The following is a 16,005-nucleotide window of genomic DNA, read 5'->3' as shown; positions in this document are numbered from 1 at the left end:
ATTCGGGAGGAAACCAAAGCATCTGAAGAAAACTTATGTGGTCACGGGTGGAACGTACAAACCCCTTACAGACAGCGGTGGAACTGACGTAAAATAGCATTATGCTAACCACTGCACTATGAATGACACTTAATTGTTTTTACTTTGTAGTGTTGTTGAGGGAGGACCGTTGACCCAGAACTTTGAGAAAATTTGATACACCTGGGAATTATCCCAGAGACCATAAGACATAGGAGCTAAATTAGGCCATTTTGCCCACCGAGTCTGCTCTCCCATTCAATTGTGGCTGACTTATTTTCCCTTTCAACCCCAAAGGGTCTTCTACTTCCAGCTGAACTCGAAACATCTAGTCAAAGCCTGGCATTAATGTCTCATGGCACTGTGACAGATTGTGAAACAACATTACAAACTTGGTCATTTGCGGGTAAAAATAACCACGATTGGTGCTGTATTTCTGTAAAAACTCAAATGATTCAAAGTGATCTTCAGAGATTGTAAGTTTCTATACCTCTGGGGACATATGACAGCAGTCACAGCAAATGATTGATGCTTATCATCCTAGGGGGAGGTGGTACCTTTCTTCATCCCAGAAATAGAAGAGATGCTTTAAAAAAAGGCAAGCCTTGGGATTTTTCTGAGCAGAGTAAAAATCATCTCTTGCAGTGCATTAGCTGCTGTAATGTGGAAAATACAGAGGATTTATGGGTTTTCTCCTGGGCTACTTGCTGCAGTGCTATGACGTTCAAGTTGCCGAACAGTCCAGCAAATGTTGTCAATCTCGCAACTCTAAACGCCTTCTGGAGATCTGTATTATTCTTTGTTTAAATTGTTGCCTATGTCACTTAACTACCCGTGTTAAATATAACTATAAGTAATCGCCTCGCATTTTTCCAAAAATAGTGTTTCCATATCTTCAATAAGGAACGTGCTCAAATTCTATTGTTGTCGTCCCTGTTGTACATTGGAACTACACAACCCATAATGCACTGCCAACACAGCCAATGAAGGAGCAATTATAAACCGAAGTACCAACCCTCGCCGTCATAGGCTTTGAGCCGCCAAAGGTGGATGGAATTGCTGATTGGCTGGGCCTAATGTCAATCAGTTGCAGCATGTGCAGCTGTCAGGCAAGGATGAGCTGCACAGTAAATAGGTTTTGAATTCTTCCCGTCTAATTTTAACCGGTGCAGGAGCCTGACAAGAGCAGTGCTAACAAATCTCAATTCCCCGCATCATAGATTCCCCCTCCCCGCTATTTTGGTTTAAAAGTGGATGAAAACAAGATAGTCTGCAATGCCAGCTCAGCACAACAGATCTAGGGCCAAGGAGAGAAACAATGTTTTAAACAGAGCCGAGTTCATGTCTCTCAATCAGCCCATGAGGAGCGTTCATGAAGGGAGAAGTTCGCCGAGGAAGTACAGCGGACAGCCGGGGCAGCCGCAGCAGGCTCCGGGAGACAGCAAGGAGTCCGCCCAGCTACCGGAGGAGGACTGCATGCAGCTCAACCCTTCCTTCAAAGGAATTGCTATTAACTCCTTGCTGGCTATTGATATCTGCTTGTCCAAAAGGATGGGGGTCTGTGCCAGAAGCTCCTCGACCTGGAGCAGCGCCAGGCCCATTGTCAAGCTGATTGGAATCACAGGTCATGGCATCCCCTGGATTGGCGGCACAGTCTTCTGCCTGACCAAGAGTAACACGGTAGCCGGGCAAGAGGTCCTTCTAAATCTTTTAATGGGTGAGTTGTTCTCTTTAGAAATAGAGTGTATTTCTCAATCACTTGCTTTCCAGATTTAACTACAGCAGATGCCACTGAAGATCAGCTGAGCACTTTTGCCATGAGAAGGACAAAGTGCAATGGGAATTGGGTCAATTGTCACTCTGTGGGATAATAACAGGTTCTGGGTTTGGAGTACTGTATATGTTGAAGGCTTCGCTTATTGTTTTTGGTTCTGCTTCTCCCACGATGGCGAGTGCAAACTCCAGCCTGTAGGCTCTTCCAAGCATCCTCTTGCCCCACCAGTCCTTCCTACCATCTGGAGATGTGGACCCCAACCTTGGACTCACTCAGAAATGTGGACTAATACATTGGGCTACTGATTTGAGCAGAACACAGGGGTGGGGAATCACTGGGAGTTTAGGTAAGGTGTTGGAGAGAGGGAAAGAGCTTTTACCTAGGTTGGGCATTCAGAGGACAAACCCCAGGAATACATCTAACCAAAGATGGCACCTCTGGTATGCTTTCTGTGATTATGATTATTTGATATTACACTTTGAATATAATAGGCTGGGGAGTCTGGAAAAAAAATGCTTCTTAGTGTGGTTGCCTTATTGGTAAATGAATCCCTAAATCAGAGCTTTGAGCCTGTCAGTAATAACAAAGTGAATTATATGCAAATGAGTATTTTATTACACTTTGAATATGTAAATGAACATTTTATTCTATCCCTGATACCTTACAGTGTATTCCTATTGGTTCATGAAGCTGGAACATTTCTAATGCAGTCCACTCTGTATGTTGGTCACGTTGTACTAACGTGGTGTATGCATTTATAAAGCATCATTAACGTACCGATAAGTCTGAGGAAGATTTGACACTGAGCAACAGAATGACATGTGAGAGCAAGTGTACAAAAATTGGTCGAAGAGTCAGATTTTAAAGATTGTCTTAAAGAAGGATGGAGAGATTTTGGGAGGGAACTCCAGACCTCCCAGAGTGAGGAATGAGTACAATTAACCTCAACACCAGGGAGAAATCCACTGCTCTTTTTCAAAACATTGGCTCTGTGAACTTACAGTCACCCAAGAAGACAGTGAAGAAATCGGCTGAAAAGAGCCTTCTGACTAGGCTGTCCTGCTCAGGACAACACAGAGCACTGGCCTGGATTTAGTCGTTAAGTCTGTGATGGGGACTTAAATCCAGTTTGCATCCACAGGTCAAAGCAGCCCTTATGACTTGCTGCATTTTATTCTCTGTGCTGCTGGAGCTGAGGACATGGATGAAAAGGGTTTGCAATGAACAGCATGGTGCTGGGGTAAGTTGAAGGTGCAGTGTCAGAGCAATTGCGCACGCCTGACACAGTGGGGTGTTGTAGACCACGGTTAACGACTACTGTTAACGAACCCTGGCGTAGACGGAAAGAGGATCAAGGTGGAGTTCGTGGCCATGTGACATGAGTGAGTTACAAGGGAACAGCTGGGGAAATAGGATAATGGGATGCTCCTGGAGTTGCATCGACCTGAAGGGCCGAGTGGTCTCTTAAGTTAGAAGAAATATGAAAACGGACATTGATGGGGGACAGTTACTGACACTAACATCAGGAGCACTGACAGTGACACCATTAGTAGTAGCTGACAACAGGGGGTTGCTACTGACAACAGAACAGTAATGGTCCCCGACAATGAGCACAACTGATAGTGGGAGCAGCAAGTGACATGGTGAACAGTAGTTGATACTGGGACTGGGAACGGTTACTATGACCGGGAGTAGTAACTTGTGGATTGAACCCGGCCCTTCTGCCCTCTGAATCCAGGGACGTTAACTGGCTCTGGGAGCAGGAACTGAGAACGGGAGTCTGGAGTCTGAGCTGCTACCTGTGTAGCGGCAGCAGTTGAAAGAATTAATAATTAACACTGGGAGCGGGAGCTGACATTGATACCCAGAACAATGGCTGATGGCGGTAGCAATCAGCAACTGTATGATTAGTACTTGCTCTGGGATCAGAGACTGAGACCCGGAGCGGTAACTGACACCAACAGTGGGAACCAAACATGACACTGGTGGCAACTGAGGCCTTCTGTTGTTGAATCGACTGTGGACGTTGCACCCTAGCTGTCTACGTGGTATGCAAGCCAGGACAACATGCTATGGAGAGCAAGCTCACACCCATGTTGCAGGCTCCCCCTCTCCACGCAGCTGATGAACCCAAAGGAACGGCAGGGACGGCTACAATTTGGCACCAGTGCTGTCACAAAGTTGCCAGTCAGCGTTCAACTCAATGTAGAACTGCCTTAGGGACTCCAGCTTTGGATTTTTCCTCAAGGTTTACTCCTGAAGCCTCCCCCCCCCCCCCCAAATACATGGGTATAGATACAAGGAAGCGGAGGTTTGATATCAGAGTTTTCCTTCCCCTAGATGGGGTGCCAACCACAGCTGACGAGCCTCATCTGCCCAAAGCGACTGGTTTTAATGTGCCAAGAACCCGTTTTTGCCCCTTCTCCTGTCAGTAGAAACAGTTCTGCTGGGGTTATTGGCTCATTCATACATGAAAGCCTGGAGCTGGTCTTGGCTGTCAGAGACTATTTGAGATGCAAGCCATTGGGAGAACTTAGTAGGTAGCGGAAGCTTGTCCCCACTACCTCCCTCAGCTATAACGACCATAAGGAACCTGGTAGCAACTAACTAGAGGAATAATAAATGTAACTGACCCCTCACACTAAACCTGACCCTTGCCTCCGCATCCTGACCGACCCTTGCCTACACATCCCCACACCTGAGCACTCATTCCCAACAATCCAACATCACCCCCTCCCACACCAACCGAAAGTAATAATCCCTCCCCCCACCTTAGCATATTCATAACCATAAACCTGAAAATATGTGCAAGGAGGAGGACGTTCCGAATAAAGGAAAGTGTTGAACCAGGTTAACAAAGGCTGGGCCAGGTCAAAGTGGCAGGGTCACATGACACTGAATCTCCAGGAATGAGATCAAGAAACATAAGAGGAATCATTTTCCCACTGCCCGCATAATTGTGAAAGATAACGAATTTCACGACGTGTGCCGGTGATATTAAATCTGATTCTGATTCTGACAGCATGAATAATAACTGATACTGAGAGTAGTAACTAAGACGAACGCTGGGAGTAATAACTGACACCAGGAGTAGAGACCAACTCTGGGAGTAATAACTGACACCAGGAGCGGAGACCAACGCTAGGAGTAATGACTGACGCCAGGAGCAGAGACCAACGCTAGGAGTAATAACTGACACCAGGAGCAGAGACCAACACTGGGAGTTGAGAAGAGATAACTTCAGGCATCATATTGCTATGGTCTGGGTTTTTGCATCCAAAGTAGATTCATTAATTACTCTCAAAAAACCAGAATGAATAAATACTTGATAGTGATGTATTTAATAACACTTGCGTAAAAGGGGAAGAGCTCTTTCAGAGCACAAACTCTGACCTATTTGAATGATTTATTGTTCCAATGTGGTTGTTCTGTTTTTGTTCATTTCTGCTTTTGTGAGGCATTAGAAACCTAATGACTTGTATTTAATCGGCACTCTTGATGTTGTTCTTTGATTGCACTATTGACAGCCTGTTTCCATCTCCCAGCTATCTAGAACTGGTCAGGATATGGATTATAGGCTGTTCCTTGTATTGGCAGCACCTGGTCCAAAACTTGACTGACCAAGTCTTACAACAGGTCACATTTCCTTTCCATTGAGCTCCCACAACATAACATGATAAACAGGAATAATATTGAGATCCAAAGACTGTCACCAGCTGGGCTGCCTTGTAAACATGTTGAAGCAACTTGATATGAAACAGAATTCAAGTGTCTTTTAATAGACCTGCTGTCACTGCATTAGGTGCAAAAGAGAAATGAAAGGTCTCTATGATTGAGCAGTAGATTCTTGATGTATTATACAGCTTTAAGCTAAAATAAGTAGACTAATATACCATTTTAATGTTATGTTTCTATTGTTGGAAGCAAATGATTGTGTGGCACTAATTTTAAAGAAGAGCCAGGAAGTTATCCCTTAACTGTTGACTAATATTTATCTCAACATGAACCATTTCTAAAACAGATCATTTGGTGTTTATGACCTTCTGTATGAAGGTTTTGCAATGCAGAAATTACATGTTACTTTCATTGCAATCCTACAGGAAAGTTCCATTGGCCATTAAATATTTTGCAGAACCTTGAAAACAGTTCTAGAAACATTTCCTTGCTATTTTGCTGAGACCATTTAATAAGACAACATGAAGTACAACTTAACACAAAAGGGCAAAAAGAGATGTGGAAAAGGAATCAACAGAAAGTTGTTGAGGGTCAGGGGGTCAACTGGAAATTTTGAATTCAGATTGATGTTTTTGTCATCATTGGTATGATGTGGTAAGAATGACAGAACCAAGACAGGGAATAAGCTGGCGATCAGATATGGTCCTTGAACAGTGTAAAACTTCCACAATGAACAGACAACATCTGTTGTTCTTATTAACCAAGGCTTGGGAATAACTTGTAAATGTGGTTCTTAAAAAGGTCTTGAACCTTACTTTGTTGAATGATTTCACTTTTCCTGCTGAGCTCCCTACTTTTGTGCAAGCAGTGTTAATCATTCTAATCTGGGTAGCCTACTTTACAACTATTTAACAATCTCTGCATGCTAAAGCCTAGTTTAGGCCAAAGCCTTACTTAAATAAGTGCTTTTGATGTCATGGGTCCAGAAATAATTTAATCAAAGGGGCACAAAAGAACACATGCTGCAGTGGGTGGGTAAACGCAGAATACTTAGTATTACTTGGAAGCTACAGGCTATTTGCCCCACTGTCCATCATGTGTTATAGCCCACAGAATTTAAAGTCCCTTAGACAAGGCACCCAGAACCGACAATAGCATAGCCAGTGTTACTTTACTGATTGGCCAGTCAGGCTGCTACACCTATGAGATCTGGAGATGAAGACCTATGTAAAAGTTTGTGTTTTTATATTACCAGCTCTGGTTGGCAGGTATACCTGAATGGTTTCTCACACTACCTGTCTTACAGCTCCCATGACTGGTCTCCTAACTTTAAAGGATGTTAGTGAATGAATCTGCCATAACTTCTTGGCCATTTTTACAAATACCAATGATACAAGAATAACTTGTGTCATTCTGGATTATTAGATTGGTCCTCTGGATTACTAGTCTAAAGTCTTAACAATGTCCCATTTAACTCATGAAATTGGAAGCCAACAAAACTGGTGACAGTTGGTGTTATACCAATTAACAGCCCAAACTTTGTTATAATGGAACTTCCTTAAAGGCATTGGGGTTATAAAATCTGGTTGGATGTAATTCTAAAGACTTCATTTCATCACATGAGTCCTTCTTGCCAATGGTTCCCTCCTCCCACCTCAATGCTAACAGCCAGTCGTTACCCATCCCTGTGATGCAGTCTTCCCACACCACTGCACTACCGATTTTTCCTTGGCCAACTCTAACATCTTGAGGTAAATACATGAAATGTTTGAAGGAACCCAGTAATTTTACCATGAAGTTGCTTTGCAAATCAATCTTGAGTTCCGGGACCATCGTAGAGAACTGGCAATCTATGGATTAGTGCAACCAAGTTATAGGTAAAACCTGTGGAAGGATATAGGTAATGCAGATGTTCATGAACCTTAATTTTTTTTTGTGCAATTTGTGTTTAAGGCAGGACCATTGAATGTGTGTTTATTCCCCTGCAGGAGTTGAAAACAACTTTGTAAATAAGTCCAAGAAAAATCGAGAGGAAGTTCAAATTATTACTGAGGCATAGTAATGTAGTGGATTGATTGCCTGTAATGAGAGTAAGAGAGTACACCATTCAGCCCCACACAGTTACTCTGCTTACTAATGTAGAGTGATTGAAGCAAATAATAAAGATATACACTGGATTCCAATTATTGGGCCGTCGGTTAATTGGGACAACTCTTAACCAACAAAAACTAATCAAGAAAATAGTCGGGATTTCCTTCATTTATCTGGGACACTATGCCACTTAATTGGGACAGAAGACTGTTGCCAAACAGTTTCTAACTACCATAAATCTTGTGCACTTGGCTGTTAGTCTCAACACTGTGCTTCAAGCGAAAAGTTTTTAAATAGCGTCAGTTGCTTGTGTTCAAAGGGCAAAGTTTTTTTGTCACTGATATTTGCTGAGAAATGAGCAGTAAGGCAATTCAGAACTGTTTTGTGGTTTCAAGTATTCAGGCTTGGAGATGCCAGAAACGGCTGTGAGTGAAAATGAAACAATTTCACTACTTCAACAAGTTAGGAATTAGGAAGAACCTGAAGGCATCAACAATCATCTTGAACATTACAATGAAAATGAAGACTTGGACAATGCACTTGTCAACTGCAACGTATCAAGGCAGTCCATTATCTGCACTGATTTTGTTCATTTACGGTCAAAAAAATGCAACGTGGATGAATTCTTCCATCAATAACTATTAGGAATTAATACGCAGTTTTATAGTACTGCAGTAGCATTGGTAGTGTTCCAATTTGTTATTCAGTTTGTCTTTTTTTTTATACCTAGTTAACTATTTCCACGAATCTTCAGTTAATTAGGGCAGTGGCTTAATTGGGCCAAAATATATTGGTCCCGAAGGGTCCCGATGAGTATCCAACAGCCTTTCAAGCAGTTCATTCGTGATATAAAACTGAAATCCATTGTATTTAAATACTTGAGGGTGAGAGGAACAGGAAATGATGCTAATGTGGGGCTACATGGACCCTTTGCTTAATGGTTTTGGTCCACGGCATAATACTTTATACTTTATTGTCGCCAAACAATTGATACTAGAACGTACAATCATCACAGCGATATTTGATTCTGCGCTTCCCGCTCCCTGGATTACAATTCGATAGTAAATATCAAAAATGTAAATTATAAATCATAAATAGAAAATAGAAAAATGGAAAGTAAGGTAGTGCAAAAAAACCGAGAGGCAGGTCCGGATATTTGGAGGGTATGGGCCAGATCCGGGTCAGGATCCGTTCGGCAGTCTTATCACAATAAAGGTTGGAATCCCATGTACTAATGGGGTTAAGCAATCCAAAATGTGAGGACAGCTGAATGGAGCAAACACTTGCCAAATTGTTGTAGATTATAATTTACCTGCACGAATTTACCTGGTTTTGACTCGTATTCTTTAATATTTCTATCTAACAAAGTTCACCCAGTTTTGGACCTGGAGATTCCAATTATTGTTTAGCATTTGGATTCATAGCATGTGCAGTGATTCCTGATTTTACTGTTAAAAGGTCTAATGTTCTGATCAGAAGGTGTAGATACCCCATAACCACTCATTCTAATCTATTAAATACTTGATCACATCATATTCCAGTAGCAGTCTGACTTTAATTTCCTTGGGAATATAATGAGTGGCTAACTGACAACCCTACTTTTCTGTGTAGGCTGTCTATTGGTGAAATAAGATAGGAAAAAAAATAGGGGAAACTTGCATTTTTATAATACTTTTCATAAATGGTACAATGATGTAGCAAAGAAGAATGGCATTTGGACCATTTGCCCATGTCAGCTGTCTGAAGAACCTCTAAATAATCCACCCTGCATTTCTCCCATCTCTCTGAGAAGGTCCTTCTTCAACTACTTTTCCTACTGCTCTTTGAAAATTATCGTTGAGTCTGTATCCAACAGCCTTTCAAGCAGTTCATTCTGGATATAAAATCCATGATATGAAAAAATGTCAAGCAACACACACAAAATAGAGGAACTCAGCAGGTCAGGCAGCATCTGTGCAGGTATCCTAGATCACAATAACCCATGATATAAAAAATGGAAGTGCAACACACACACACACACACACAATACTGAGGAGCTCAGCAGGTCAGGCAGCATCCATGGAGGCACATGAACAGTTTTGGGCTGAGACCCTTCATTAGTCCTGGAAAGAAAGGGGACATGAAGTGGGGGGGAGGAGGAGGAGGAGGAGGAGGAGGAGGAGTGGGAGCCCAGGCTGGCGGGTGATGGGTGACTCCAGCTGGGTGGGTAGGTAAGCGGGGATGAAGGAAAAGATGTGAGAAGCTGGGAGGAGATAGGTGGAAGAGGCAAAAGACTGAAGAAGAAGGAATCTGATAGAAGAGGATAGTGGCCAATGAAATAGGAGGTAGGGAACCAGAGGGAGGTGGTGGGCAGGGAGGAGAAGAGAACGGGTGAGAGGATCAAGGAATGGGGGAAGACAGGGGGGTGGAACAAGGAAAACAGAACGGTGTGGTTATCAGAAGTTGGAGAAATTGCTGTTGATGCTGTTAGGTTGGAGAATACGCAGACAGAAAATGAGGTGTTGCTCCACCAACCTGCATTAAACATCATCGTGGTAGTCGAGGAGGCTGTGGGTGGACATGTCTTTTTGGGAATGGGAAGTGGAATTGAAATGGGTGTCCACAGGGAGATATTGCATGTTGCAGTGGATGGAACAAAAGTGCTTCCTTCTATTCGCTCCAAAACTTTGGCCAATTAACAAATCTGTACCTTCTGCCTGTGGAAGCTGCTTTGCCTTAGTTCAAATCCGTCATAATTTTGAATATATCCATTAAATCTTCCTGTAACTTATCCTGATGTAGAGAGAGTGATCCAGCTTTTCCGGTCTGACCTTATTATTCATTCATCCTCTCTAAGGCCTTAACATTCATCCAAATGTGTGGTGCCTACATTAGTCACAAAACTTCAGCTGTGGCCCAGTCAGTGTATCATGGAGGGTTAGTATAGCTTTCTTGTTCCTTTACTTCACTTCTAATGTCAAGGATGATAATTGTCTCTTTAATAAACCTGTGAAATCATGACACTCTCAAAAATTTCTGTCATTTATTTATGATGCTGCATCTCCATTAAATCTGCATCATTTAGTTTCTGTCCAAAATGGCCATTTCTATGCCAGATCTTGTCTGTTATGGATGTGTCCATGTGTCCATTTCAGTATTGTGTCCTTGACAATTCCAAGTTACTATTCCTTTGATGTACAGTGCATTATTATTACAGTATTATATATCAAAAAGAGCAGTCACCCAATGCTGACTCTTAGGGAACAGCACTGCACCCTTTCCTCTGTCAAGTAAATGGCCTATATTCTCTGCTTTCTGGCATTTGGCCAATTTCCTTACTTACACGGGCACAATTCTTTCAATTTTGCTGTCAGGTTTATTACATCGTACTTTGTCAGTGTCTGTATGCACAACACTATCTGCACCACCTTCACAATCCTCCACCAAACGACTCAGTTAAATCTGTTAAACACCATCATGTACAACAAGTCAATGACCTCAATTATTAACTCATATTTCACCAAATAATTTTGTCTCTTCCACTGTTAGGTTCCTTGCCCAATGCTGGTTGTCACAATTCTGATTGAGAAGTTACAGAACCTAGGCCTCTGTTCCTCCCTCTGCAATTGGATCCTCGACTTCCTAACTGGAAGACCACAGTCTGTGTGGATTGGTGATAATATCTCCTCCTCGCTGATGATCAACACTGGTGCACCTCAGGTGTGTGTGCTTAACCCACTGCTCTACTCTCTCTATACCCATGACTGTGTAGATAGGCATAGCTCAAATACCATCTATAAATTTGCAGATGATACAACCATTGTTGGTAGAATCTCAGATGGAGACGAGAGGGTGTACAGGAGTGAGATACGCCAACTAGTGGAGTGGTGCCGCAGCAACAACCTGGCACTCAATGTCAGTAAGACGAAAGAGCTGATTGTGGAGTTCAGGAAGGGTAAGACGAAGGAACACATATTAATCCTCATAGAGGGATCAGAAGTGGAAAGAGTGAGCAGTTTCAAGTTCCTGGGTGTCAAGATCTTTGAGGATCTAACCTGGTCCCAACATGTCGATGTAGTTGCAAAGAAGGCAAGACAGTGGCTATACTTCATTAGGAGTTTGAAGGGATTTGGTATGTCAACAAATACACTCAAAAACTTCTGTAGATATACCATGGAGAGCATTCTCCTTTTCAATATTTTTATTGATGATATATAAATTACATGAATACAAATACAAAATTCATAAGGATACAAGTAAATAATACAAATTACATTACATTTAAATCACTGTAATATGATCACAGTATCCCATATTCCAAATCAATCGTGTAGAGAAAAGGATTGGATTATGAAATGAAATAAAATAAAATAATTGTATTTTTTTTTTAAATTTACCCTCATTACCAAAATGAGCTGGTTGGTAAAAAAAAAGAGAAAAAAGAAAAATACCTTACCATATGATATTATAATAATAATGGCTCAGATCCATACTTTAATAACAGTTCAAAGATTGTGAAAATAACTCAGAAAGGGTCCCCATAACATTAGAAAATCATGTTTAGAATCAGAAATTGAACAACGAATCTTCTCTAGATCAAGGCATAACATAACGACAGATAGCCATTGATCATGAGTGGGCGGGGCGGCCTCCTTCCACTTGAGCAAGATCGCCCTCCTGGCCATAAGAGGCATAAAGGCCAATACCCACAAATTAGATGGCTTCAATTTTGTAGCACTATCCTCAACAATGCCAAACAAGGCAGTCAAAGGATTGGGCTTAAAGCTGACATTGAAAAGTGCAGAAAAAGTTTGAAATACATCTTTCCAGAATTTTTCAAGGCACGGACATGTCCAAAACATATGAATTAGTGTGGCCACTCCATTAGTACATCTACCACAGTAAGGAGAAATATCTGTGTAGAAACAGGAGAGCTTGTCTTTGACATATGAACTCTATGTACCACTTTGAATTGTAATAAAGAATGACGAGCACATAATGATGAAGAATTAATCAATTTTAAAATAATCTTCCAGCTCTCTTCAGATATGAAAATCTGTAAATCCTTTTCCCAATCTCCTTCAATTTTATCTAAAGAGGCCTTTTTCAGTCCCAACAGTAGACCATAAATGTAAGATATTGAACCATTATCAAAGGGTTTCAGATTAAAAATTGTATCTGTTATATTCTTATCTGGACGTAGGAAATATCGATGTAGTTATAAAGAAGGCAAGACGGGGGCTATACTTTATTAGGAGTTTGAAGAGATTTGGCATGTCAACAACTCAAGAACTTCTATAGTTGTACCGTGGAGAGCATTCTGACAGGCTGCATCACTGTCTGGTATGGAGGGCTACTGCACAGGACCGAAAGAAGCTGCAGAGGGTTGTAAATTTAGTCAGCTCCATTTTGGGTACTAGCCTACAAAGTACCCAGGACACCTTCAAGGAGCGGTGTCTCAGAAAGTCAGCATCCATTATTAAGGACCTCCAGCACCCAGGGCATGCCCTTTTCTCACCGTTACCATCAGGTAGGAGGTACAGAAGTCCGAAGGCACACACTCAGCGATTCAGGAACAGCTTCTTCCCCTCTGCCATCCGATTCCTAAATGGACATTGAATGCGTGAACACTACCTCACTTTTAAAATATATGTTATTTCTGTTTTTTGCACAATTTTTAAATCTATTCAATATATGTATAGTGAAATTGATTTACTTATTCAATTATTAATGTTATTTTTTTTCTTCTTCTACATTATGTATTTCATCGAACTGCTGCTGCGAAGTCCAGAACCAGAGGCCACAGTTTAAGAATAAGGGGTAGGCCATTTAGAACGGAGTTGAGGAAAAACTTTTTCACCCAGAGAGTTGTGGATCTGTGGAATGCTCTGCCTCAGAAGGCAGTGGAGGCCAATTCTCTGGATGCTTTCAAGAAAGAGTTAGATAGAGCTCTTAAAGATAGTGGAGTCAAGGGATATGGGGAGAAGGCAGGAACGGTTTACTGATTGTGGGTGATCAGCCACAATCACAGTGAATGGTGGTGCTGGCTAGAAGGGCCGAATGGCCTACTCCTGCACCTATTGTCTATTAACAAATTTCACAACACATGCTGGTGATAATAAACGTGATTCTGATTCCCACTCACTCTCTCAATCTCTCTCCTGGGGGCAAAACGTAGTATCTGTAATTGTTCGGTCCCCCTCACATCTTAGCGACTAATTGATGTATTTATTGTTTTCCCAATGGTTATTTTGCATTGCATGGCACCGCTGCCGCTCAGTTAACAAATCCTACGACACGGGCAGGTGATATTAAACCTGATTCTGCTCTGACATTTCGGAGAAGGATGGGAAGGTGGAGACCCACCCTCTTCCATCTCCACTTCCACCAGCATCTTTAGATTCGTTGCATATGGATTGTATGATTTATTTCACTTGGAGTGTTGGCAGCCTTTCAAAAACCACCTTCTATTTTTATTCTGCCTAATTTATCGACTAACTTCTGCATTATGATGGTGTTAGCAGGATATCCTGCTTTCCATTTGCTGAATTGTTCACGTCTGCTTGTGTGTGTGGTGGTGGTGGGGGGGGGGGGGATAGATCTTTAATGTTCCTTCCAGCAGACAGCACGTTCAGCAGTGCAGCGCTCTTTCATTACCTCACTCTGTTCAGGGATTTAGGATCCACACCCTTCTGATACAGGGGCAAGGCGGCTACGACTGAGCCATGGCTGACAGCCTGGCGTTCACACCTCATTTAAATTGTCAGACTGCACCACTGGAGTGCAGTCGACGTTTATCAGCCTAACATTCCGTGGCATGCATTGCCAAAATAATGGCCCACATTTTGCTGGAGCAGGGCTGTTTGTGGTATGCCTCATTACCTAATCTGGTTTGAGCACAATTAAATTTCAACAAGAAATTGCCCAGATATGCTGTTGAACAAGTGACAGGACATCTGGGACCTTGATGAATCACAAAACCAACAAATTATTCTCTTAATCAGTGAAGTTTGAGAATTGACTATTAAGGAATGGAAGAACTGAGAAGGAGTGAGTAAAGGCAATGCCAAGTCAGAAATAAAAACAGAGTGAGAAAGGAAACTCGGATCAAGAGAGAAGAAAGAAGAAACAGAAAAAAAATTAAATATAAAATGTACTTTCTGAAAAATATCCAGAGCATTCGCTGTCTGAAGACAAAAAAGTCCTCACTTATAATTATTTATTTTTTGGCTCAGTGAGTTTGATTGGAAGTCATCAAGAGTTATCATGTTGAAAGAATAAAGCAGCACAAGTAATCCACAATGTGGCAACTCCCAACCCGTAGAGTACTTCCTCCCCAAAGGTTGCAGGATACTTGGGACAATACTGTGGATTATTCTCATTTTCAACTAGATCAAGCCCTTCATATTTTTAACATTAATAATTGAAATCAGTTAAAAGATTGTCTGGATTGGACTTGCCAGACACTGAACAATTGATACTGAAAGAACAGATGCAAAGTTGCTATATAAATAGCTGCCTGGGCCTCTCAACTGCCTGTAACTCCTTTGCCAGTGCAGTTTCCAAGCCTCAGATGAAAACATTGTACTCAAACGCATACACAGCACAGGAAATGATTTATAACTGAAAGGATACAACTGCATACAAACTATATTATGAATAGGAGTGGAAAATAACAAATTTATCATTTTTTATGGTTTCTGGCACAACAGGCACTTGTTAAACCCCCACAACTCTTCCACTTAACCCACAATCTATAAGATATTTCAGAAATAGCCATGAGAGAGCGGTGACGTAATTAGAATATGTTGCCCTTTTTTCCCCATTTTCAGCTAGATATCATTTTAGTTTTGTGACTCAAATGCATATGTGCCTCTATGGCTGGGGTTTCTTTCTTTTGTTAAGCCATTGACCTAATACCGTTAAGCAAAGGGTGCCTAGACTCCAGCCTGGGAGCCCCTGCTCTGTGGTATTGCAGAGTTAAGGCTTCCTGCTCATGGAGAACTTATCATCTTGGCAGTGTTATAAAGTTACTACAGGTGGATTATGGCGGGAGGAGAAAGGTCGCTATCTGAAAAGTCTTAAAACTGAATGACAATTAGATCGTTATTGATACACAGACTGGCCTTTGGAACAAGAATGAGGAAAAGAGAAGCAGCAATGAGTCATTTTGTTGTGGCAGTTACAGAAAAATGTCCCATTGAACCCCTTCTCCTTGCTTTTTATGTTGCAATCTTCCTTCCTCTCTCACAGTTCCCACCCTCTTTTCCCTTCCCGTTCCTCTTTCTGGGTGTATGCATCCTTCTGGACATCAAACAGTAAAAAACAAAGAACGGTTTAGAGAGGCTGTGGTTTTTGTGTTGCATCAGTCACTCAGAACCCCATGAGTGCCTCGCTATCCCATAGCGCACAGTGTCTGACCATGACTTTGGTGCAGTACTTAGACCACCTTCTTCTTTTGCAGGAGT

General features: G+C 41.8%; 1 protein-coding gene across 3 annotated transcripts in view; it reads left to right on the top strand.

Annotated features, from left to right (window-relative positions):
* Positions 1–1,116: 1,116 nt before the first annotated feature.
* The window catches only part of LOC140186269 (inactive phospholipid phosphatase 7), a 47,581-nt gene continuing 32,692 nt past the window's right edge, over positions 1,117–16,005 (top strand). For 2 of the 3 annotated variants that reach the window (XM_072240324.1, XM_072240323.1), the window contains exon 1: positions 1,117–1,735. In XM_072240324.1, the coding sequence (XP_072096425.1) occupies positions 1,294–1,735 (442 nt within the window). In that variant the 5' untranslated portion in view covers positions 1,117–1,293. Of the gene's footprint in view, positions 1,736–11,086; positions 11,258–16,005 lie in introns of all 3 variants that reach the window. The other variant, XR_011882830.1, reaches the window with a different exon arrangement.

The sequence above is a fragment of the Mobula birostris genome, chromosome 22 (genome assembly GCF_030028105.1).
Source record: "Mobula birostris isolate sMobBir1 chromosome 22, sMobBir1.hap1, whole genome shotgun sequence".
Classification (NCBI taxonomy): domain Eukaryota; kingdom Metazoa; phylum Chordata; class Chondrichthyes; order Myliobatiformes; family Myliobatidae; genus Mobula; species Mobula birostris.
The sequence above is the reverse complement of the archived record's forward strand: the minus strand, read 5'-3'. Positions and strand labels throughout refer to the sequence as shown.